Source organism: Chelonoidis abingdonii, chromosome 4 (assembly GCF_003597395.2).
Source record: "Chelonoidis abingdonii isolate Lonesome George chromosome 4, CheloAbing_2.0, whole genome shotgun sequence".
NCBI lineage: Eukaryota > Metazoa > Chordata > Testudines > Testudinidae > Chelonoidis > Chelonoidis abingdonii.
This window is the reverse complement of record NC_133772.1, coordinates 91,169,095-91,195,258: the sequence shown is the minus strand read 5'-3', so window position 1 is coordinate 91,195,258 and position 26,164 is coordinate 91,169,095. Positions and strand designations below refer to the sequence as shown.

Below are 26,164 nucleotides of genomic sequence, written 5' to 3'. Positions count from 1 at the left end.
TCCTCCCAGTCATTCTGGGGGTTAGCTTCAGGAGGCTGACACCCCCTTCCCACAGTTGCATGCCATCTCTCTGTCCCTCTCTCGCAGTCTACAACGGCTCTCTTGCTCCACGAGCTGTTGCCACCTCTTTGCAACTTAGCCCTCTGGTCAAGTCACTGTACATGTTTTCCCCATCCTCGATACAAATGTCTTTCTTCTACAATCCTAAGCAATCTTCCCATTCACTGTATCATAGTGCCACTTCCTCAGCAGCTGGCAGGTGAACCCAGGCCTGCCCTCTGCTCCCTGTTTTGGCTCAGGGACCCACTACTTAACAGCTAAGGTCTGCTCCCTCCTAGACTTTACTGCCTTTCCCTAAACCCTTTCCTTGCCATCTGGCACTCCCTGTCTCTTGGTCTGCCAGCCTCCCAACTCCCTCCTCCCAAGGAGTAACTGCGGGCTATATGTATCTACAGCCACCAAACACTCACTCCTTCTCCCAGAGAGTAACTGCAGTTTTCCCCAGCAGCCCCCTCTGCTTCCAGTTTCCCGGCTTTATAAATCCAGCTTGTTCCTCCTCAGCTGGGCTCCCTCACCCAGTCTGGGGATTGCTTAGTCATGTGATTCTCCTCAGCTGTGCCCTGTCTGGTTAATTAGCCCCCTTCTCAGTCTGCATTAACCCTTTCAGGGCAAGTGGGTGGTGAACACCCCACCACAGGCTGATAGAATCTTTCCCATTTGGTGTCTCTCACTCAGACAAGGTACAGTATAGTAACACTGCTAGAATTTCACTTCCAAACCCACTATATCCAGCCCACACCATCTTCCAGGGAAGGGCAGGAGTGCAAGTGTGTCTTTGACTTGATGCAATCTTTTCCCTATAGAGAAGCAGAAAATGACTCAGACAGATTTAGTATCTGGAACCAGCCCCATATTGTTCTTGCCCTGCGCTAGGTCAGTATCAGCATTTTGCAGTCCCATGCCCGTTTACCATTTTCCAATAAACATTATGACATGCCATCATGATCCTTACATTTCTGTCTTAATACACTTCAGCATGATCATTACAGAACATGCTAAATCCACATGGTCATATTGAGAGTTTGGTGCAGAGACAAAACACATGGAGGATGCAACTGAAGTTTTATTTACCAGGCTGAGAACCACACAGAGGATGCAATGAGATCCACTGCCAACCCCGTGACACTGAAAAGAAGTGCTTCATTCTGTTTATATTGAAATAAAACGGATGTGCTTTTAAAGACATTGCAGCTGTGGCATTTGTGAGCACAGATGGGAACTTGTGCTTTCTACTTCCTCATTCCACACTGCCTGTGAGGGGCATTTCTTCATAATAAACTAAAGAGAATTGATTTTGGAGTGGTTCACAGCTTAATTTAAGGAAGACACATGTTGACTTACTTGAAAACAAAGGTCCCCTTCAACAACATCCCAAGAACAAACTAGGAGACTCACAGACAACCCATCTGTGATTACTGCAGCTGTTAATGTCTCAGAACCTCTCTCATTATGGTTTAGAAGCTCTAATACCTGTAAAGAAATGGGCTTTCACCTGTATTTGAAAATGAATTCCCTAAGGGATATTGCAACTCCTGATCTCTTATCTACTGAGACATAGACATACTCAGTGTCAGGACATTAGAGTCAGCCCAGGGGGCACATGCTTAGAGCCCAGAAGCTTTTCACTGAAGGCACAAATTAAAAAGCCTCTTTAAGGAATGAGGGCAAAAGCAGGTGTGTGTGCATCCTGGAACCAAAGAGAAACATGGCACTGTGTTCCACTTGGAGACCCTGGCAAGTTACCTATCCTTTAAGCAATTTCATATCAGTTTGAGGATCAAATGAGGGTCCCCCTGCCAGTTCAGGCTGATCATTTATACCTAGAGCCCTCTCTTTGTTTGCTGGACCTCTTGAACCTAATCTGAACCTGTACAGGCAATTCCCAGGAGGCATGGGGGGATTCCCCAGAGTTGTTTACCTGTCCCAGAAATTGCATTAATTATACTCCCCAGATTTTAGTTCCTGGTGGAAGCTCAGTGACCATTCCCCATGGAGCTAGAATACAATCCCTAATGCACACAGATATCTAAGTGTTACATGTATACAAGAATAGGAATAATCGCAGTGCCTACAAAAACATCTGGCACACCTCAGTATAACAATGTTCTGACACTTCCAGACTTCCAATATCTCACATCTGTCACATCCTAATTCCCTTATATACACTACATAAAACAATTTGATAGTTTAAAGTTTAAAGTTCTGAATCCTATCTGTAGTCACTTAGGAACCTTGATCCTTAACCTGTATCTTCCCAGATTATCTGCAGAATGTTACACTCGAGTTAACTGACAAAATAGTGAACACATTGGGTACAGTGGGCAGCTACTCACTCACTTGTGTTCGTTCCAGCACAGTCAAATGTTGTGAAGCAGGCAAGATGTGGGATAGTTCTTGCAAACAATGAAGGATGTAGTAAGGTACAGGTGAAGGGACCCTGTGAAGGAGCAGCTTTCCTCTGCTGTCTGGATGGTTATGTGCCTCATTTTCCCAGCAGTGGTCTACAGTCTCTTTGTGGTGGTTCAGTGATTTAGTGCTTTGGCCCTCTAATCAAAGTAAAAGTCTTCCCCTTACAGAGCAGTCAAAAGTCCAACCCTACACAACAAAGTTTCTCCCCTTGGTGTAAGGGAGGTCCTTTGCCTGTTCTGATGCCTTGACCATTTCACTTTCTGGCAGATGCTAGTGGGCTGACACACTGATCTCCCAGCAGTAAATAAAACAGTCAGGCCACCAGTATGGGAACGTAGACAGACTGCCAACAGAAAAGCAGTAGCACTAACAAAACAAAGGCAGCAACTACCATCACCAGTCTCCACAATTATGCAGAGCTGTAAGCTATGCTCCTACTCACATCCAGCTTTCCTCCCTTTACTACCTCCCAGGCAGCCCTTTAGATTTCCCCTACCGCCTCTAACAGGTCAGAGTTAACTGTCAGGGACTGGGACATGGGCAGTCACAGTGGTTGGAGCAGGAGTCAGCAGCCAGAAATAGGCATCCAGGGTCAGAGCCAGACTTAGAGATCAGAACCTGATTACCTGTAACACAGCAAGGCAGGAGGTACCATAACCATGGACAAATGCTTTGAGCAGCTAGTACTCACCTGTTGCAGCCTTCAGAGCAAGTCTGCTGATCCCCTCAGCCAATCGGAGGGTTAGGCCAATCAGGCAGCTCAGCTGGGGCCCAGATGCACTCATTAGATTACCTGGGGTAATGGAGCAGGTAAGCAGTCTAGCTGCGTCCTTACTCCTAGCATCTGCTACATTAACCCTCTGAGGACTGAGCTCGCACCCTGTCATAAGGCCTTTGCCACTTAGCTGCAGCTCACCCCTCTAGGTGGCACAGCTGGGTATGGGGGAGCTGAGTCCCTCCCTCCACGCTGGGCTCAAGAAGCAACTGTCCCTGTTACTCATATACTCCAGCTTCACTTTCCTCTTGGCTACTGCTTATGTTGCTCATCTCCTCCTTGACCTTCCTCAGGTCTCTTTAGCCAAGCCATTCATGGGCTCCATCCCTAGCTCATTCCCCACAAGGAACCACCCCTGCACCCACAGAACTTCCCCAGCCTGCTGTTGCTGTCCTTCAGGGACTCTGCTGCTGACCCTCCCCAGGACTTGCTCAAGCTCATTGCCTGTCCTTCTGTAGGGGAACTTTCTTTATTTTTCAATTTTTACATTATCTGCACATAGCCATCTTGGATTTCTCTTAGTTGTTGTTGGGAATCCATGTTTGGGGCCTTCTTCCCCAGCCTTTGGTGCCCTTTTTGCTAAAGGCAGGTCATGTGACTGTTAATCTGCCTAGGAACAAGGCAGTATAAATTCCAGCCTCTAGGCCCACAGGGTTGCCCATCTGAGAGGCAGACAGGTACCAGAGTAAGGGTTGCTGGGGTAGAGTACATACCTGTATGTGAGGATACCCATCCATCTGCTGCTGTTTGGTTCCAGTTCACTCAGGGACACACGACGGCACAGGGTGGAAGGTCTATGAAGAGAAGAACAGAGTTGTCAACTTACCTGTCTGGAGGTCCCAGCCTCAGGAGCCTGCTGTCACTGCCTGCATTTAGTGTTCTGTCCTATCATGTCGGTGGGTGTCTGTAACCAAGCTGCAAGACATGGTAAAGAGACATGTAGGCTCCGATCACCTGTCCTCTATATAGTTTTGGGTCAGGGCTTTAAGCCCCTTGTTGTTACAGCTGCAGCTGTGTTTATATTTGGTCCTCTATAGTTATAGAAGAAGTCTTTAGTATTTATCCCTCTATTACTGTTTTAACTGTTGTGTTATAGATAAAACTGTTATTTTATGTTTATCTTAACCTTGTAAGTTTTCTTGGGGGCTAACAACCCAATGACAGATGTGAGATACAGAGGAGAATCTAGGCTGATTTCTTGGCCAGATTAAAAATCAGTCAACACTTCCTTACACCTGGTGGTTGGAGAGCCACTTTGAGCTATCTTCATTACTGAGAGGTAGAGCCTGACTTTTAACTTGCTTCCTTCAAAGGCCTTGCTCCTGGTTCACAGTCACATGGTCTTGGAGGGGACTGCAAAGCATAGGTCAAAGCTAGGACATGAGTGCTATAAAAGCCCATCTTACCCTGTGACAGATCCATAATGATGTTTTAAGATGCTGGCTCTTACTAAATCATTTTTGGTTTTCTTTGTCATAGAAGTGGATTTAGGAAGAATTTCAATTTTCTCTTTTATTACAGAGTTCATATTCTCTTGACTCTCTCTTTCTCTCTAATGAAGCTTTGCAATTTGTGCTCTTAATAAAAAGCTCCTGTAGTCTAAGCTTATGCCCACTAGGCTGAATCTAATGTCCTCCTGATCGCTGACAGTATGTCTCAATCTCAGTAGAAATTAAGTCCTATTTCTTTGTGGTTTAGAACAGTGGTTCTCAAACTATGGGTCAGGACCGCAAAGTGTGTCATGACCCATTGTAATGGGGTCGCCAGGGCTAGCTTAGACTTGCTGGGGCCTAGGGCCAAAGCCTGAGCCCCACCGCCCGAGGCCGAAGCCTGAGGGTTTCAGCCCTTCATGTTGGAACTCAGGTTACAGGCCCCCTGCCTGGGGCTGAAGCCCTTGGGCTTCAGCTTTTCCACACATTCCCTCCGGCCCCCCATTGAGTGGGACTCGGACTTTGGCTCAGGCTTCGTTCCCCCGTCCTGGGGTTGTGTAGTAACTTTTATTGTCAGAATGGGATTGCAGTACAATGAAGTTTGAGAACTCTTGGCTTAGAAGATCTAATATCTGTCATGAGAAATGTTCTGTGGCTCTAAGAGCAGAATTGTGGACATGTTGCACCAGATCCTCAGCTGGTGTAAATTGACATATCTTCACTGAAGTCAATGGAGCTAGGACAACTTACACCAGCTGAGGATCTGGCCTATTATCCTAATTGCCCATACAGGCCAGTTTATTTTAGTGATATTACTGGAATGGAGCGTTCTAATAAGTCAACAAGTGGCCTTCTTTAAATTAACTAAGACAAATCACTTCAAAATCAACCAGCTCTTCAGCTCATTACGAAGAAATTACACTGACGAACTGTAGAGTGAAAAAATATAAAGCACAAGTTCCCCTTTTCATTCAGAGAACCTGTGATCTCTAGAACTGCTCAAACCCATACAGATAAGGCCTCTGAGAGTGCCAGGACAGGATCAGTGCCTGGAAGAGATGATCAGTCGGATACAGTAAGCACTAGGACACAGATGTGGTCTGGCTGACTGAGAAATAACAGTTCCAGGACAGAGTAACTATCACTATGTGGCCAGAGCAACACTGGCATGTCCAAGTAGTCCGTGGCCTACAGAACCAGTGCTGAAACTGCATTGATTCCTGGGTGTGAGGGGGGGAGAAAATTGTGGAAAAAGTATAACTGGGACATTCTTTTGTATAGAAGCGAATCATCTCCAAGAGAACTGGTTTCTTTAGATGATTTCCAGGTAAAACACTGAGATGTCAGAGACTCTTTCATACAAGGGATTGCTAATAGATTATATGGAGTTTTTCATTATGAGATCACCGGTCAGTTTCAGGTTAGGTTAGAGGTGATTAAAATTAATTACTAGCTGAAGGCGAGTCATGTGATCTATGTGCAATGAGTTGGTCTCAGGCCACTTCTTGGATTGACACGCAATATCACAAAAACTACACACTCAGCTAGCACTGGCACCAGTATCAGTGAACAGACTCGGGGTTGGCTGCGTCAGCAATCTGAACTCCCCTCTCACTCTTATGGGTGGATCCCCCAAGTTATTAATAATTCATTATTTGTAGAGTGCCGACAGCACTCAAGGCATCATTAAGATGGAACCACAGTCCCAGGACAGCATGGGAAGCCTGCCTCACTGCTTAGGACATTGGTCACCGGAGCTGTCAATCAGCATGTTACACTAGCGCTACAGTCGCTACAGTTGGTTTAGAAAAAGACACTGGGATATCACCAGTGAACCTTTGCCCTTTCTTTTTATTGTCCCCCCCCTCGGGACAGAGTAACATTGATTCAAATCTATTTGTACACCTGAGTCAAAATTCCCAATGAAAGTCTAATCCCTTTGGATGTAGCCACCATGCCCCACCCTTCCCCACTTCATCTTATATCATCCAATCCTTTATTCAGAAGCCGTGGTAATATCTTTCCCACTTGGTTTGTTTAAGCTAACCAAATGCAGATGGTTCATAGCAATTTGTTTTTGTCCTGTCCATATTCAGGTCAGAAGAGCATTTCTTGCTGCCATAAGAATTGCACTGAGTCAGTCTCACTAGAGACAGTGAGCCAGCTCCTCGGCTGGTGGAAATCAATGTAGCTCCGCCCTAATCAACAAAGCGATGCCAATTTATATCACTTGCAGCTCTGGCCCAGTGCATGAAGCACTGGTGGAACCTCTCAAGGTCCCTTCCAGCCCTACGTTTGTATGAATCTGTGAGTCACTTCCAAACCAAGCATAGCCACTGAAGCCGGAGGGGAGAGAAGTAAATGTGTGTTGAAATTCTCTCTTCTCTCCTCTCTTCCCTGCAGAGAAGGGAAAGCAATGCCAAGCAGGGTGGATGGAAATGGGCCAATGTTCCTCCTGTCCTAGGACTCCCTGTGTTATCTCACTGTCAGTGATCTCTGTACAGTACAGTCCCTTTCTTAATAACAAGAACACATATTCCAATCCATGCACACCCATGGCTTGTCGAGATACGTTTTTACAGACCTGAAATTCGAGCTGAAGATAACTATTCCTGTTACAATCTGTTCCTGTGCATCATACCAGACCTGTTTGTGGTTCTCTTGCTCTGCAGTGATTCACAGCTGCACTGAATCCTAACCAGTGTTGGTACTTATGCATCAGTCATCTGAGACTAACACACAGAATGTTTGCCCTGAGGGAGCAATGTGTTTACTGCTAAATATAAACCAGGTCTTTTTTCCTCTATAGCCTGAGAAAACCAGTTTCATGCTGCAAAACCTAAATCGACAATTGTCTTTTTCTCCTTCTGAAATGTCAGTGAGCCTGGGATTGGATGTGTTTTAATTCTTCCACTGTTAACATATCAATGACATTCCTTTCCATTAGCTGTCTGACTGGCAATAATAAACTGCCAGATTTCTACAGTTTTCCATCTCCTTTATCCCCTTCTGCTTTATCCCTGTATGTGCATCCATCTCCTCAACACTCCATGACATCATTGTCCTCATATCTCCCCTTTGCACCTGTCTGTTTATCTTGGCATCTATAACATCCATGTGCTTTAGCTTGGAGGTCTGCTCTCCCTGCAGTATGAACATATAAGCATTAGTATCACTAATGCTAATAGCCATCACCATTTACACATGCACAGAGCAGAGGCCAGATCTCCTAGTCTTTTTCCAGATTGGCTCCTCGGCACCCATTTGATTTATTCCTGCACACATATCTCTCCTCTTAGCACAATGAGAGAATATAAACTGCTATGTAATTAAGAGGTATAATTGGTGGTGACAATAGACTATCCAGTCAAATCTGCTCCACCAGGAAAAGGAAAAAAAGTGTGCGTGTGTTGGGGGTGGGGGGAGGGGGTGGTAGGAAGGCGTTGCAGGGAACTGTGTGAGACTTGAGAGAGCAGTCTTGAGAATTGCTGGTGCAGATACCCACAGCACGCTCTCTGCATTGGCTAAGAACTGGCCAGAGTTGGAGAATGTGCTGTGTTGACAGCTCAGACAGAGGCCAGTAAGCAAAGTGGAAGACCCAGCTCAGTCAGGATAGGCTGAGCCCAGTAAAGGAAGATTAATTCTGGAGGGAGGTTCCCATGAGACAATGCTCAGCAGAGGTAAGATTTGTAGGTGTTGGTGAAGGGGGTCTAGGGAGTGGCACACTGCAGGAGCCAGCCTGCAGAAGCCCTGAGTTGAGGGCTGTGGGGGAGAAAAGTTTTAACAAGCATGAAGGTGGCCGAGGTGTGGAGCCACTGGAATAGGTGTACAGGGCTTGAAGAAGAGGGCCTGTTAACAGTGATGTACGTGGCCTGAAGGGTGGGGCCCTGGAAAGGGGAAAAGGAACTGAGAAATGAAATAGGTGCTGAGGCTGACTCTTGGGTAGGCAGCCTACAGTGGGGATGGAGACCTGCTTCATTTTAACCTGTCTTACTCTGGGGGCTGGAGAATGTTATTACTTGTATTAAAATTATGCCAGGGCTTCAATGAACTCTGAGAGGGACAATATTCCTTTCCAAGGTGGGGAGGCGGTGACTGTTGGTCTGAACCCTGGTGGAGAAGATGAGCAACTTCATCAGCCCTGGGGCCTGTATGGGAAACTGAGGCCTGACTTGCCTGTATTGGTACAGTTGGCCTATGTAATGCCCTAATTTATAACAGTTTCCAAGCACCAAACTGAACTTTAACATTCCCTCTGCTTCACTTAAGATCATTACTCCTGACCTGGGCTGATAATGGAGGCTTTTGCTTCACTTAGAGGTTAATATTAACTGCTTAATGATTAAACACAGCCAGTTAATGATCTCAGCTGAAGTTAAACAGACTGTGGCAGGTAAAATCTAGGACAGGAGACTTTGCAAATAAATTAACATTTTTTCTCTTATGCCTCCATTGCCCACACTCATACACCCATCAGCATGGAGACGAGAACTGCAAGGGCACTTTGGTGCCAGATAGTCTAACAATGGCAGGGCCAGCTCTAGGTATCAGCGAAAGAAGCAGGTCCCTGGGGCAGCCAATAGAAAGGGGTGGCATTCCGCCATTGTTGGGGCGGCACGTCTGGTTCTTCGGCAGCAGTTTGGCGGTGAGTCCTTCACTCTCCCTCTCTTCACTCGTCGTCAGCTGCACAATCGTTTGTTTGTTTTAATTTTTTTTTCTTCACCGTTTGGGGCAGCAAAAAGCTGGAGCCAGCCCTGGACAATGGAAGACTTGTCTGCAAAACTAACCTGTTCTCCAGTTTGTAGCCCTTCTGACTGACCACCTAGACTTTGCTATGTCCAGCAATTAATCATCCATTGCTGGGTTAGAGTCTTGCATGTGTGTGACCAGGCTGGAGAACAAGGAGAGCTAAGTGACAGCTCCAGCCTCCTGCCTGCCACGTTCCAATGTTCATTTCTTGCTTCCACTTAAATAAGATAATAGACTCTTGTCATCTCACAACCTCTGTTGGGAAACACACAGGGCCAGAATGTAAACCCTGAATACTGATGAACAGCTACCTATATAAATTGTTACAACAGGACTCCTCATGTGAACAACTGCTTATCATTGCAAGTAAGGGGCTCTCAATCTGGCCAACAATGATCACCTGCTGTTGTGAAACATCAGATGCAGAATCCCCCCAATAGTACTTTCTCTGCGCAGAGAAGGAGCATGTTCTTGCTGCAGATCACAGCAAAGTCTTGATTTCTTCAATCTCCTCCCAACTTGAGCCCACCGAGATTTTGCCAATTGTCAATATGTACTTACCATGGAACTCAAAATATTGCCAATATGGCAAAACATCTGCATATGGACAGAGAAATGCATGCTCACACTAGTCTGTCTCTTCCACTTGTTCTTTTCTCGGTGAGAAATGTAGCTCCCATTTAGAGATCTCCCGTTTTGGGCCTGATCAGCACCTGTAGCTCCCCTTGGAACTGCCAGTGCTCTGTACAGCTCAGGATTAGGAGAGTGGACTTTCCAATTACACTGTCATCTCCACTTTTCTAGATGTGAAGAACATGTTCAGTAGGATAGAATGGAGATATTTATCTCAGGGCTTAAAGCATACAGGGTAGGCCTAGACGTCCTCAGATGCATAGGTCTGCTGTACTGCAGGCCCTCAGCTTCTGTAAGCGTAAGAGGAGAACATCAGTACAAGCACTCAGATTGCTGCAGTAGGGTGAATTAGGCTTTCCAATCCCTGACTACTACTAGAATCTCCATTATGGGGGCAACACAAACCTGTGAGAAGACTATTTCACTGAGGCCCCAATGCAGAGAGGTGTTGAGAAGATGATTTGCTCTCTCGGGGAGCACTGATGTTGGTTAAACCAGTGTCACTGCAAAGTGAATCTCTTCTACAGCCTGCTCAGTAGCAGAAATCCCTTCCATTTATATGCAGCATACAGCAAAGCATTAAAGCCCCTGCCTGAATATCCCTTGCTCACCTGCAACTATCTTAATGGGCACCACATCTAATTTTGCAAACAGGTGACACAGGCCCCATCTTCTGAAGGTTGACCTCTGCCAGGTTGTCACTCCATGTCCTTAAAGCTAAGTGGGGAAAAAAATCACTGTTTGTTTCATGGAAGAATGTTGAACCACAGTTCTCAATCACAAATACTTTGGGCAACTCTTTTGCTCACAGAACTCACCTGAGGGCCATGCACTCACCACCACACAGCTGTGAAGAAGGTGCCTGCTGGAGGTCTGAAGAATTTTGCATGGGCATTAAGGCAATGTTACACATTCTATGGCATTATCACAATATGATGAATGTTCCTAAACAAATCATTGAGAAAAATAAATGGTATTTTGGACCAGGTTTAAATTAAGTCAGAATGCACCATGGCACCAGACAAGTCCCTGTAGTGGACAGAACCCTGGACAGGGACCTGAAAGATCAGGGTTCTATTCCTGACTTGGCTATTGGCCTGCTTGGTAACCTTAGTCAATTCATATCACTATTCTGTACCGCAGTTTTCCTGTCTGTAAAATGAGAATAATTAGGCTTACCACCTCTGTAAGGTGTTTGTGAGGTTTACTGATGAAAAAAGCTAGGTTTTCTTTAGTGGCTCTACTAATATCACTAAAATTAGTGCTTTCTTTTAGATAAATGTCAAACTCATATGATTACATAGAAACCTTCTGAATTTGAAGTGATCTTCTATTTACATGAGGCTGTAGCTATAGAATGTAACAAATTCATCTATGGCATAACCTCAGTAGTTCTAAGAGCAATCTGAAGAGCTCCCATTCATTGAAAAAATAGATTGTTAATACCTAGGCTACCGACTGTTGCCAAATTGTAATCAATCAGTTTTAATAAGGTTAGAATTTATTCAGTAATTAAAGAGCATAAGTAAGCTTAATTAGATTTATTAATATAATTAGTTAATTAGACAGCACATAACAGAAAGAGAGAGACATCATCACAATCTGTGAAAACCCATTCCTGCAGGCTGAAGACAAGACAGTTTAGCTTGCACAATTTGTCTAATCCTAGTTTTGAATTTGGTTTACAAATTGACCTTCCTATTGCCAGTCCCATTTACAATTTCAGTCTTATTCCTTCCTCATTTTCATATACAGACATTTGTTATTAACTTGTATCTTTTTGGTAAGTCAATCAAAATTTTGTTAACATAAGTATGTGTATTTGTTTAATACAGTACATCACTGAAAATATGTATTCCTAGCAGGCTAGCATTTTTTCTTCTTAGAATGACTACCAGAGCATCACGGGGAAATCTGGCCTATAGATCAACATGATAATTTCAGTGTCAGCATTTTTAATTATTTTACTTCTGATCTGTTTATCAGAATCATCCAGGTAGTATGCTTATTAAAGGTGGCTTGATATTAGAGACACAGAGTATGTAAACTGCTTTTAGATCATTGCAGGGTTGTTTCATCAGGGTGTGTTCCTGTGCTTGGTCTAGTTCAGTTTAAAATGTTGCAAACCCTGGAACTTCAAACAATTCCCTTAGGACACTTTTCCTATATAATTTAATTAATCCAATACTGACTACTCCTATCCCATTAATCTAACAATACCCCATCTTAATCTCAGTTGTGCTCTCTAGATGCTACTGTAATAACGTTGATTATTATTTAATTCATCTGGCACTCTCTCATTCATTCTCCTATGCCCAGCATTTCCACCAGCCCCACCCCCTCCACTATTACCCTCATCCTATTACATTAAACCAGTACTGCTTCCATCCTAGCCCTTCTCTCCCAGTAAAAACAACAAGGAGTCCGGTGGCACCTTAAAGACTAACAGATTTATTTGAGCATAAGCTTTTGTGGGTAAAAAAATCTCACTTCTTCAGATGCATGGAGTGAAAGTTACAGATGCAGGCATTATATAATAACACATGAAGAGAAGGGAGTTACCTCACAAGTGGAGAACCAGTGTTGACAGGGCCAATTCGATCAGAGTGGATATAGTCCACTCCCAATAATAGATGAGGAGGTGTCAATTCCAGGAGAGGCACAGCTGCTTTTGTAATGAGCCAGCCACTCCCAGTCCCTATGCAAGCCCAAATTAATGGTGTTAAATTTGGAAATGAATTTTAGTTCGGCTGTTTCTCTTTGAAGTCTGTTTCTGACGTTTTTTGTTCAAGAATAGAGCTTACTTTTAAATCTGTTATAGAATGTCCAGGGAGATTGAAGTGTTCACCTACTGGCTTTTGTATGTTACCATTCCTGATGTCCGATTTGTGTCCATTTATTCTTTTACATAGAGACTGTCCAGTTTGGCCAATGTACATGGCAGAGGGGCATTGCTGGCACATGATGGCATATATAACATTAGTAGACGTGCAGGTGAATGAGCCCTGATGGTGTGGCTGATGTGGTTGGGTCCTCTGATGGTGTCACTAGAGTAGATATGGGGACAGAGTAGGCAATGAGGTTTGTTACAGGGATTGGTTCCTGGTTAGTGTTTCTGTGGTGTGGTGTGTAGTTGCTGGTGAGTATTTGCTTCAGGATCGGCCGGGGTCCCGAGTTCCCTCTCCGGTCCTCTGTAACAACAAACTCCCTCTCTTCTCGTTAAATCAGTAACACCCGGGGATGCTGAGTCCCACCCCCTGTGCATGCAAACCACTGGAAAACACAGAAAACCCCAAGAAAACCCCCCACTTCGTCACAGGCCTGTCCTGTAGTAGGTGACTTCTGGGTACCCGTCTCACTCTGTCAGTCTGTTTCCTCACTTCCCCAGGTTGGTATTGTAGTTTTAAGAATGCTTGATAGAGATCTTGTAGGTGTTTGTCTCTGTCTGAGGTATTGGAGCAAATTCAGTTGTATCTTAGGCTTGGCTGTAGACAATGGATCGTGTGATGTGTCCTGGATGGAAGCTGGAGGCATGTAGGTAAGTATAGCGGTCAGTAGGTTTCCAGTATAGGGTGGTGTTTGTGACCATCACTTATGTGCACTGTAGTGTCCAGGAAGTGGATCTCTCGTGTGGAATGGTCCAGGCTGAGGAGAACACTTCAACATCCCTGGCCACACTACAGCAGACCTTAAGGTGGCCATCCTGCAGCAAAAAAACTTCAGGATTATACTTCAAAGAGAAACTGCTGAGCTTCAGTTCATCTGCAAATTTGACACCATCAGCTCAGGATTAAACAAAGACTGTGAATGGCTAGTCAACTACAAAACCAATTTCTCGTCCCTTGATTTTCACACCTCAACTGCTAGAACAGGGCCTCATCCTCCCTGATTGAACTAACTTCATTATCTCTAGCTTGCTTGCATATATATACAAAATATACCTGCCCCTGGCAATTTCCACTACATGCATCTGACAAAGTGGGTATTCACCCACGAAAGCTCATGCTCCAAAACGCCTGTTAGTCTGTAAGGTGCCACAGGATTCTTTGCTGCTTTTACAGATCCAGACTAACAGGGCTACCCCTCTGATACTTAGCTTAGGCTGTCCTACAGGGAAGTATGATTCCGCCCATTTTAGAGAGTGAGGGCCAGAGACAGGCAGTGAACCGACTGTGAGGCTTGGACCAGTCCAAGCTATGAGCGTTCCACGAGCCCGCCTTTTTCCTACTGCCCCACATCTGTCCCGCCCCCGCCTCTCGCCATGGCCTGGCTACCTGATGCAATCCGCCGCCGGCTTTCCTCTACGCACGGCCCGGCGAAAGATCCCTGTTCCGTTGCATCATCCCGGATTGATACAGGAGTCAGCATTCGACCAATCAGCGAGCGAGCTCCGCAGGGACTGAAGGCTCTTCCTCTCAATCACAATTCCGCATGGAGGAAAAGGACCGGATCAGGGGCCGCTGATTGGATGCGGCGACAACGAGCCCCTTCCTAGCGCACCTCACTGTGACAGGTGGGCGGAGCTTGCGCCGGGCTGGGGTTTAAAGGCTGGAGCTGCCGGCGTTTCGCTCAGTGCCTGGTAGCGCAATTCCCCGCCACTGGAGCCCCCGGCTGAACAGAGCCGCCCCGACCCCGCGCTGGGGCTGCCTCCGTGCAGCAGCCTCGGGAGCCTGCTGCAGCGCTGCTGCACCCGCCAGCGGCCCGCGCCCCCGCCTGCTGAGCCCGTGCAGCGGGGCGATGAAGCGGGACCCGCCGCCCGCGGAGCGCCAGGCGCAGGAGGATGCTGGGGAGCAGAAAACTCCCCTCTGGATCTTCGGCTACGGCTCCCTGGTGTGGAGACCCGACTTCGAGTTCAGCTCCAGGAAGGTGGGCTTCATCCGCGGCTACAGCCGCCGCTTCTGGCAGGGAGACACCTTCCACCGCGGCAACGAGAAGATGGTAAAGGGGGATCGGACCCCGGCTGCTGGGGGGCGGGACGAGGGCACAAGGAGGGAGTGCGGGCCCTGGGTGGGGGCGGGGGGCGAAGGTGGGTAACCCTGGGCGTGAATCTCTGGCGCCTTGCCATGGGCATGGGGGGTGTCAGGAAGTGGCTAATGAAAGCCACCCCTTGGCATCTACCTGCCCTTGGAGCAGTCAGTGCCCGGTTGGGATGGGCTAGATACCTCTGCTGGAAGTGTCCCTTTTTTACTGATAAAGGCACCTGCCCAGACTCTCTCAGGATTCAGCTGTTTATAAATTCAGCTCCAGATCTAATAATCTTAGGGGGGAAAATCTGCCTCCTTCCCACCCTGCTGTGCCTCCTGGCACAACCCATACCCTGTCTGAAGTTGGTGCCATCACTATGATGCTGGGTGCCCTGCAGCTGCTGGTGTCTCATGGACCTGCAGTGACTTGCAGTGTAATGGCGGTACCTGGCGCTGCAGTAGGTGTCAGGAGGGCTGTATCATCCTAGCTTGCCTGTACTGGTGACTTGGTACTTGATCTGGTTTCTAAAATGTTTCTCTCCCCCCTGTAGCCTGGCCGTGTGGTTACGCTCCAGGAGGATTATGATGTAAGTATCTACATCTAGCATCTCTTATAACAAAATATATTAAACCTATTGTTGCTGCTATTCAGGTTTATTGTGTGGCTTTAGTTGGATTACTCCCGCAGTAATGATACTAGACTATTTCACTAGCTAATCAACATCTCTATCATTAACTACATGGCAGTGGTAATCCCTTGGCAACTGTATCCCATAATAATGGTAAAACAACCGTAGGATACAGTTTTGTGGGTTAGTATAAATTAACATGATGGCCTTGCTGGAGTTCATATTTTTTTAGTCAGCACACTCAGCTGGAAGTGAGGGACTTGCAGATACTACTTTAGACCATTCAACCAAAGAAGGTTAGAGTTAAAACTAGAGACCTGGGAAATTAAATTAAATGGGACATGCTGTGCTAGATTAATCAGTAATATACTCACACTCACTTTGATGCTTTTCACCAGGGATTAATTTGGTCCCTTGTCCTGCAAGATGAAAGTGGACACTAGATTTGCCCCTCCAGAATAAACTAGTCAGTAGAAAGCCTTTTTGCCCTGTGAAAGAATACCAGGCTGCTGGGAGTGTTCTGGGGCCAGTTTTTCTTATTTCAATGGCATACACCAAGAGCTGAATTTTGCACTTTGTGACTTTGAAAGACAGAGGCAACTATTCTTTGCTCCCTTGAAGAACAGAAGAAGGAGACCATATCTTCCTCCATCCTTTTCCTTGGATCAGTTGTGCCATCCCTTCTCAGATGCCTGATTGTCTTTTCAGGCCTTGTTCCCATTGTTTAACTAGACAGGGTGACCATGCATCCTGAAACAAAAGGTTTTGTATAGGAAATGCTGGTGCATCTGTTGCATTGTATCTGCAGCAACAAATAACCTTCACTTGTAATTTCAGGCATGCACATGGGGTATTGCCTATGAAGTTCGTGGAGAGCAGATTGCTACATCACTCCAGTACTTGAACATGCGAGAAGCAGTCCTGGGAGGCTATGACACCAAACTAGTGAAGTTTCACCCCCAGGATAAAGAGGCTGATGAACCCATCCTGGCCCTAGTTTACATTGCTACACCCCAGAACCCCACCTACCTTGGCCCAGCGTCTGAAGAGGACATTGCAGCCCAGATCATTGTCTCAAGTGGTCGGTCTGGACACAACATAGAGTATCTGCTGCGACTGGCAGACTTCATGCGCTACTTTTGTCCCCAGGTGGAGGACGAACACTTGTTTTCCATTGAGGAGGCCCTTGTTTCCATCCTGCCCTGTCTATGCCAAGCTGAGGAGCCTTTAGTGGAGGTGTGAATGAGACTCCTATCCCAGAGGGTTGAAAGGAGAGGCGTCTTCATTTGAAAATATCAAAGACATGAGGGGAAAGGAAAGCAAGGAAAAAATACATTGGACTGGGGGAGACATAAGCATGACAGTGAGCAAGTAGTTGGGGGTGAGGAAACTGCTACAAGCATACTTGAGCTGCCACACTCACCACCTGTGGAAACCATGGTGACCATTTCTGGTCTCCGAGCTGGGTGTGAGGATCATGAGTGGTGAGTTTTCACTGCCAGGCTTGGTTCTGTGGCAGTCAAATGTGAACAGTATGATGTTCACTCCTCTTCTTTTAGAGAGACAGAGGATACTGTCCTCTTCAGTGTACTTTTATTTTGGACACCAGTTGAGCTGGACTTGACTGCAGTGTTTCACAGTATAACGGTCACTCTACCTCAGACTGGCAAAGCCACTTGTACAGTGGTGGGGACACGAGCATGCTTGGTATCAAACGAGACCTCCTCTTTCTTCCCTCTCCTATCTCCAGTACAGTGACTGGACTTTAAAGTATAATGCTAGGGCTCCTGTGCAATATAAAACTAATTTGCCTCTATAGGTTCTTATGAGTCCTACCTCCTTATATATGTCTCAAAGGGACAGAACCAATGCACTTACTTTTGCAACTTGAAGATGTATTTACTGTAATGTGTAGTAATATATATTTCCTTAAGAGGGGGAATGTCTGTCTGCTGTTATAACAGCTCATGCCCTGCAGTGCAGGGTGTGGCACACAGGTATGAGCCTCTTACTGGACCTTGAGTTTACACATGGAGAAAAAGCTGTCCTGACAGTGTTGAGTGGGGAAGGAAGCTGATGAAGCTGTAAAGACTAAACTCATCAGCTTCACCCAGCAGGTTCCCTGCTGTTAAATAGTGTTTGTGACAGAGCTGCTGCTATTGCAAGGTATGGTAATAGAATCCTTCTCAACAGGCTCTGCCAACATGGACTAGTCTTGTTTTTTAAACAGTTTAACCATGATAGGGGAGAAGAAATGTTTGTCTGACATGTTACTGTGGCTTGTGTGTATGAGAAAGTGAAACTGTATTGTGCCCAGTAATAAACCAACTGACACTAAAATGAAAAACAAACCTGATGGATTCTTTTAAGCAGCAAAGCTTATGCATTTGGGGGTGGGGGAGATTAGAAGCTAATGGCACACACCAAGAGACTATCCTGCACGTGAGTGACTACATTAAAACAATTAGACTAACACTAGTCCCCCACTGCCCCACACACTAATTCCACTATTCTCTCCTTACTTAGGCCTAGTCTACATGGGGGGGGAGGGGAGGATTTAGGGTGATGAGATAGCAAGTGTGAAAAATCAGGACAGGAGGTGCGGGGTAATAGGAACCTATATAAGAAAAGGACCCAAAATTGGGACTGTCCCTATAAAATCGGAACATCTGGTCACCATAATACTAGTCCCTACCAAAATGTATGTCATCCCTGTTTGTCTCCCTTTCATCTTTTCCCAGAGNTTTATCTAAGTTAAGCAACTTCAGCTATGTGAATAGCGTAGCTGAAGTCGATGTACTTAAATCTACTTACTGCAGTGTCTTCAGTGCAGTAAGTTGACAGCTAATGCTCCCCTGTTGACTGTGGCTTTCACCCTGGTAGAGTAGCAGAGACAGGAGAGTGCTGGGCAGTCGATTTATTGCATCTAGTCTAGATGCAATAAATCAACCGATGCTTGATTTGATCGTTGTCCCTTGATCCAGCCAGTAATGTAGACAAGACCTTAGTTTAAGAGCTGGTGGCTACCACCTACTACTCCCATTCCTATTTTTTTTTTTTAAAGTCCCATCTCAAAGTGTGCTTGCCATCCTCTATGGTGTAAGCAATAAGTGCAGTCTGATAGTACTGATGTGACTTTCCCCTGCAATGCTAGCAGAAGAACCACACCTGTCAAAGGAAAAGGAGATAATTCTCTCTCCATCCACCTCTAGTCTGCTGATCCTAAGGGCTGGTTGCTGTAAGCTCCAAAGCAGTGCTCCTGAGCATAAAGGCCAGGCACAGAAATGCAGCTCAAGCTTGGGGAGGATGCCAAGAAAGGAGAAACAGGCTGCCCTACCATTTCCAAGAAGCAGCTGAACAAGAGATGTAACTAGCTAAAACATGTTTTGCTTGTACCAGGGAGAAATACAGGCAAAGAGGAAGATAGAAGCATTGGAAACAATTTAATGTATAATCATCATAAATTGCCCTCAGATTCCAGAGCTGTCCAAAGACACTGAAAAGAGACAGTGTGGCTGCTTATTACAACCTCTAACACACTAACCCCTGACTGGAAGGCTGTTAACTGGCCGCTTGACATTCAGTGGTTCCCTTGAAATATGCATTAGCTATTCATGCTCAGCAATCTGTTGCACCTTGTAATTTAGCCATGACAGTGTGGCTATGTCTTCACTGCAACAAAATCCATGCAGCTGGCCCACATCAGCCTGGGACAGGGCTGCCCAGAGGATTCCTGGGGCCGTCGGCGGCAGGCGGCTCCGGTGGACCTTCCACAGGCGTGCCTGGGGAGGGTCCGCTAGTCCCGCGGCTCTGGTGGAGCATCGGCAGCCACGCCTGCGGGAGGTCCACCGGAGCCATGGGACCGGCAAGCTGCAGGGCGCCCCCCACGCAGCGAAATGTCTAGAACCGGCCCTGTTCGGCGGCAGGGGGCCCTTCCGTTCCGGGACCCGCCGCCGAAGTGTCCCAAAGACCCGCGGCGGGGGCCTCCCGCCGGCGAATTACCGCCGAAGCAGGATCCGCCGCCAAAGTGCAGTCTGCACTTCAGCGGTAGTTCGGTGGCGGGGGGCCCCCGCCGCGGTACTTCAGGGCACTTCGGCGGTGGGTCCCGGAACGGAAGGGCCCCCTGCCACCGAATTACCGCTGAAGACCGGATTGCACTTCAGCGGCAGGTCCCGCTTCAGCAGTAATTTGCTGGGGGGGGCCTTCCGCCCCGGAGCAGAAGGACCCCCCCCCACCAGGAAGACCGGGAGCAGAAGCAGCTCCGGGGCCCCCAGAACGAGTGAAGGACCCCGCTCCAGGGGTCCCGAAAAACTCTCATGGGGGCCGCTGCAGAGCCCGGGGCCAATTACCCGCCCCGGCGGCCCTGGCCTGGGACGCAGCATTGAGGCTATGGGGATATAAAATTGCTGAGTAGACATCCACGCTTAGGCCAGAGTCCCTTAATCTTTTCTTTGTTAAAACAGAGTCAAGGAGTTCAATCTGATTATCGCTATGAGGCACGTCTTGCAATCCCTTTTATCATTCTCTTGGCTCTTCTGAGCCCTCTCCAATTTATCAACAATATTCTTGGATTGTGGGCACCAGAACTGGATACATCATTCCAGCAGCAGTCATATCAGTGCAACAGAGGTAAAATCACTTCTCTACTCTTACTCAAGATTCCTGTTAGGCATTCAAGGATCACATTAGCCCTTTTGCCTGTGGCATCACAGCAGGCGCTCATGTTCAACTGATTATTTACCATAAAACCAGACCCCTTCCCCCAGATCCTTTTCAGAGTCACTGGTTTCCAGGTTAGTCCCTCACCATACCCTATCCTAGTCTGTAAGTATGGCCTACATTCTTTGTTCCTAGATGCATAACTTCGTAGTGGGTCATATTAAAATGCATAGCAGTTGTTAGTGTCCAGTTTACTAAGTGATCCAGATTGCTCTGTAGTGGTATCATGTGCCCTCTTCATTATTTATCACTCCCAAAATCTTTATGTAATCTGCAAACTTTATCAGTGATGATCTTGTTTTCTTCCTGGTCATTGATAAAAATGTTAGATAGCATAGATCTGCAGGGCTGCACTGGAAACGTGCCTGCTCAGCAATTTGCCATTTACAATTATGTTTTGAGACCAATCAGGTAGCTCAGTTTAAAACCATTTAATGTGTGTGCCACATTAATTTTGTATCATTCTAGTTTTGTATTCAAAATGTCAGGTCAAATGCCTTACAGAAGTCTAAGTACAGCACATCAACACTATCACCTTTCTCAGTCAAATGTGTAGTCTCAAAAAAAATGAAGTTGGTTTGAAAGGCTCTATTTTCCATAAATCATGCTGATGTGCATTAATTAACATTCTTCATTAAACTGAGTCCTGTATTAGGCAGTCGATTGTCTTCCCCAGGATCAATGCTAGTCTGACTGGACTGTAATTACTCAGGTCATCCTCTTTCCCCCTTTAGAGTACTGGCACAACATTAGCTTTCTGGAATTTCCACAGTGTTCCAGCACTGATTGAAAATCAATATAACTGGTCGAGAGAGGTCCTCAGCCAGTTTTGTTGTTGGTTTTTTTTTTTTAAACTCTTGGATGCAAATTATCCAGACATGCTTATTTAAAAATGTCTGATTTTAGAAGCTGCTGTTTCAAAGCCTCCATAGTTGTTACTAGAAAGGAAAGTTTCATCATATATAACATGACTGTGTCATCTGTTTTCTTCTTAAATACATAAACAAACTCTTCTGCCTATTCTGCATTAGAACCATCTTTCATCAGAAGAAAATAGATCAGGCTCCACAGCCATTCAGCCCTTGGCTCCTCTGCTGATAATGCCAACATTGGTGTGGACACTTGTCCACTGGCAAATATGAGGCCTCCTTAAACAGTTCTTAGGAACAACATTAGGGAACTGCTGGGTTGGATTCAAACATATAGCCTAATGGTAAAAAGTTCTGTCTTGTATTACTAATCTTTTCAAAATCAGGGAGAGTTAGGCACCTAAATATCTTTGAGGATCTACGTCATACTCACTCATGTCTGAGCACAGCAGATAAGTATTCATCTGTGTAAATGGGATCTCTCCTCAGGTACCAACGAGTGTCTAATCTTGTATCATAGCCGTTAAGCTTCACTCAAATTCCCAGTTGCTAATTCCACCCACAAGCAACTAGAGCCCCTTCCTGCTGCTGACCCCTGCCACCATTCCTACACTAAAGTACTCCTCATGCTGCCAAACTGACCTGCAAGCTCCTGTTTCTTTCCCAGCTGTCAAACCCTTCCAGCTTGCCAATGTCCCTTCGCTAGAAAGCAGTGCAAGTATTAAGAATCACATCTTGTTTTCAAGGAAATACCGTTAGCAATAAAACACAAAGGAAAAAGGATGACAAGGTGAATTATTCCTAAACAGAGCATAAATAGCCTTAAGCCTTGCCAAACTACTGAAGGCTGTAAAGATACTACACACGCTATGGCTGACAGAGATAGTGACGACGCAACAGGCAACCAGTGTTGCTATTTAATGATTGTAGAGCAAGGAGAAGGGAGAGGACAGTTTGCTTCCATCCAGTCAAACCAGAATTGGTACTGTAGACCACAGTCTAGTTGCTAGGAAATGGACAGTGGATGTTCAAGGGCAACAGACTCTGGCGGGTAATACTCCTCCTGCTGTTATCGTTCAAAGATGGGAGGAATTAAGGAAGGTTCATCAAGCTACAATCTTTACTTTTCAATGATCTGTTTATGGTGAGGCTGGAGAATTTAAGGAAAAGTATCTTTCCTCCAGTTCTAGCTGTGGGGTGGAGAAGGCTGTACAGCTCCCATCTTCGGTCTGTTACAGTATCTTATCAGTGTCAGACAGAGTGATGAAAAGTTCTGGAAGAAGGGGAACTTCCGTAGGGCTTTCCTGTTTAACAAGATTCTGACAGGACATCACAATTTAGTCATTTTCTTAAAAAAGGTCAGCGTCTCAGTTTTGACCTGTGCCACTTTGTGAGTAAAGAAAGCCTGAGGCCTGTAACACTCACTACATCCCCTGGTTAATGTGACATGCCCAGGACCCAAAAAGGGCAGCAGGGGTGGTTTGTATCTCAAGAACCAAACTGAAAATAGCTAGCTGGAGTCAGACAGGGGACTGTGCCATTTGTGCAATATCTGCTTAGCCATTTCCTCCCTCTTTACCATAGGCTGCCTCCTCACGCCACTCCTCTGTGACTCAGTTTCTCCACCTGCTTTGAAAAGTGCCATACAGGAGCTAGGCATGATTATACCTAGAACAGCTTCCTTCCTCTGTTACCCCTAGACTCTTTTCTCCTCTCCTTCAAGCCCCCTCCTACAAACTCACTTCTAGTGGATTGCCTCCCACTGCTTAACAATCCTCTTCTATCTATGTTAGAAACAAATTAAATTCTACAAAGTGTTTGTCAAGTCTAAATAATACAGCACAATTCGTATGATTTTAATCCCTGCTTGATCCATCCCCCTTTCAGCATACTTTGATGAGACGATAAACTGTTCACCAGAGGGAACTTGGTCCTCATTCAGGCCTGGTCTACACTACGCTGTTAAATCGATTTAAACAGCGTTAAATCGATTTAACGCTGCAGCCATCCACACTACACTGCTCTGTAAATCGATTTAAAGGACTCTGTAAATCGATTTCTGTACTCCTTCAAAACGAGAGGAGTAACCCTAAAATCGATATTACTAATTCGGAATAATGTTAGTGTGGACGGAAATCGACGTTATTGGCCTCCGGGAGGTATCCACAACGGCACCGAACTGACCGCTCTGGCAGCAATCGAACTCAAGAGGCACTGCCAGGTAAACAGGAAAAGCCCCGCGAACTTTTGAATTCAATTTCCTGTTTGCCACGTGGGAGCTCTGATCAGCCAGGTGACCAACGCAGAGCTCATCAGCACAGTAACAAATCAGTCTACCTAAGAATCGAAAAAGGCACACCAGAATGGACCGCACAAAGTACTCGATCTGATCACTATATGGGAGAGGATCGTCAGCTAACAGACTGTTTGACGAGGACGAAATGAAAAATATTTGAAAGAATTCAAAGTCCTATGACAGAAAAGGCCACAGCAGGGACTAGTGCAGTGCAGAGTAAAAGTTAAAGGAGCTCAGGACGTCAGTACCAGAAAACAGACAGCGCAACGGCAGGTCTGGATATCAGGCCGAAAAATGCCGCTTCTATGCTGACGGCATCATTTTAGGGGCTGTGCAACCAGTACCCCACCCCTGGCCGTAGATCAGAGTAATATCAACCATGGCTGAGGACTTCTGCGAGGGGAAGATGAGGAGGATAAAGGAGGAGAACTTCGCTTTGAGAAGGCCAAACACAAAAGCCCCAACCTCCCTTAAGCCCCAACTGCAGGAGCTTTTTGTGACCCCAGAATTACCCTCCCAGCCCACGCCAAGCCACTCCAGACGGTTGAAAGCCATGGAGCGACCTCTGGGAGTGTCCTTGTAATATCAAATGGTTTAAAACAAGCATTTTTTAAATGATTGATTTGCCACAGGGCTTGTGATGCATTTGCAGCCAGTAAGAGTTACAGGAAATAGTTCGTTAAATGTCTTGGCGATGGAGCGAAAATCCTAAAGAAATCTCCATGATTCGATGCTTGGGGGTACTCAAAAAAAGCCTTGCAGAAGATTTCGGGCAAAAAGGCGGCCTTATTCGGTCCCCATTGTCGGACACTTTCCAGCCCATGCATGTAGCAATATTTCGGATCATTGCCTTCACAAAGCACAGCTGCATAGCTCCTGGTGATTGCTGGCATTCAAGAACATACGTTCTGCATCTTGCGCTGTTATTCCAGCAGAGTTAAATCATTCATTGTAACCTGGTTTAAAATTCAGTGAAATTTAGTAATCAGGGGGGCTACATGGCGATTTTTCCTCTGGGCTGCCGTTAATCCTTCCTTGCAGCGTAGCAGCGGGGGGGGAGGAAGGATAGCGCTGAGCTTTTTCTGCATTTGGGCGAGCGGAATTTCCAGCTACCAGCCACGCGGTGTGTGGGGGGGGAAGGAAGGAGGGGATGATTTACCAGTGGATTCTTACATTGATAGCAGCCATGCGGTCGGGCGGCGGGAAAGAGGGGGGTTTGGGGTCTGCTGGTTCCTCTTAACAGGAAACAAGGCTCATAGGTCATGTGTTATGAACCTGGAGAAGTCAAACATAAGCCTTACCATGGCCGCATGGAAGCTGTATGAATGCCTGGACCTGCGTCTTGAGATCTGCAACACCAGAGCACAGGGCATCAGTATTAAACGATGCAAATATGCGACTTGTAGTGAATCAAAGTAAGTGGATAGTTGTTATTCACTTGGAAAGGTAACAAGCATTGTTCTGTAAATGTATCTTTTTACATGACTTCTCTCCTGTTTTCCCCCCGTGCAGTGCACAGTTGTCTGGCCTCCCCTACCCCATCGAAAGGCAGCTCAGAAAGGCGGAGAGGAAGAGAACTCGAGATGAAATGTTCCAGAAATTATGGAAGTAACCCGCAATACAGCTGATCAGAATTGGTGAAGGATGTGCTAGCAAAATTACAGGAAGATGCCAATGAACGGGAGGATACGGAGAGACGCTCGAGCTGAGAGGTGGCGGGCAGGGAAGATTCAGAGTGTGTAGCAGGAAGATCGCGGTGGCGTGATCAAACGCTGGAGCGCTGGCGTGATCAATGATATCCTCAGACGATGGTGGATCTTCAGGAAGAAAGCACGGGAGTTACAGATGCCACTGCAGCCCATGCTTAACACCCTCAGTACTCACAGATGTTCCATAATCTTCCTCACCAGACAGTGTAGAACGCGTGGGGAAGGCTTTCTGGCACCTGCCCACTCCACCCCTATGGACATCCAACCAAAAGCTGTCATTACGTTGAAATGGTGCTTAATGGCCCTTTTCTCCCTCCAATCCCTGCCTCCAAAACCACAGCATGGGGATACAACCCTGATTAATTCTCTGCTCTTTTTAAATTACTTTTAATAAGACTACATCCAAAGGGGGAGGGTTGTTGTTACAGGGAAGACTTTTTAAGAAAGAATACATGATTTTAACAATACTAAAATGACTTTTTAATAAAGAATAAATGATCTTTTTAACGATATGCTTATTCCTTCAGCAAGCTGTAGAAAGGGAAGGGTGGTTCTTACAGGACCAGTCAATCGGAGTTCATCAAGGGGAACAAACACAGCAGTCCACTGTACCCTGGCCCGTGCTGAAATCGTTTTCAAGGCGTTCTCTGATGTGCACGCCTCTGTGTGCTCTTCTAATCGCCTCAGTGTCTGGCTGCTCGTAGTCAGCCGTTCGGTGATTTGCCTCAGGCCTCCCACCCGCCAATAAAGGTCTCCCCCATTACTCTCACAGAGAATGTGGAGCACACAGCAAGCAGCAATAACAAACGGGACATTGCTTTGCTGAGGATCTGAGCGAGTAAGTAATGGTCACCAGCGCCCTTTAAAACGGCCAAATAGCATTTACCACCATCTGCACTTGCTCAGCTGTAGTTAACAGCTC

The 26,164-nt window shown here is 46.2% G+C and overlaps 1 protein-coding gene and 1 long non-coding RNA gene across 2 annotated transcripts; one reads left to right on the top strand and one right to left on the bottom strand.

Moving 5' to 3' along the window:
• Positions 1–1,123: 1,123 nt before the first annotated feature.
• LOC116818281 (uncharacterized) lies at positions 1,124–14,398 on the bottom strand. Its single transcript, XR_012655802.1, has 6 exons — positions 14,331–14,398; positions 10,668–10,773; positions 9,985–10,346; positions 3,958–4,038; positions 3,161–3,262; positions 1,124–1,530 (listed from the first exon to the last, which is right to left on the bottom strand). It is a non-coding gene; the product is annotated as an uncharacterized LOC116818281 (long non-coding RNA).
• Positions 14,399–14,668: 270 nt separating this feature from the next.
• Positions 14,669–18,000, top strand: CHAC1 (ChaC glutathione specific gamma-glutamylcyclotransferase 1). The gene is made up of 3 exons (XM_032769050.2): positions 14,669–14,994; positions 15,572–15,607; positions 16,487–18,000. Exons 1-3 carry the CDS (start codon positions 14,794–14,796, stop codon positions 16,889–16,891), a joined length of 642 nt encoding a protein of 213 aa, XP_032624941.1. The 5' UTR covers positions 14,669–14,793; the 3' UTR covers positions 16,892–18,000.
• Positions 18,001–26,164: the final 8,164 nt, after the last annotated feature.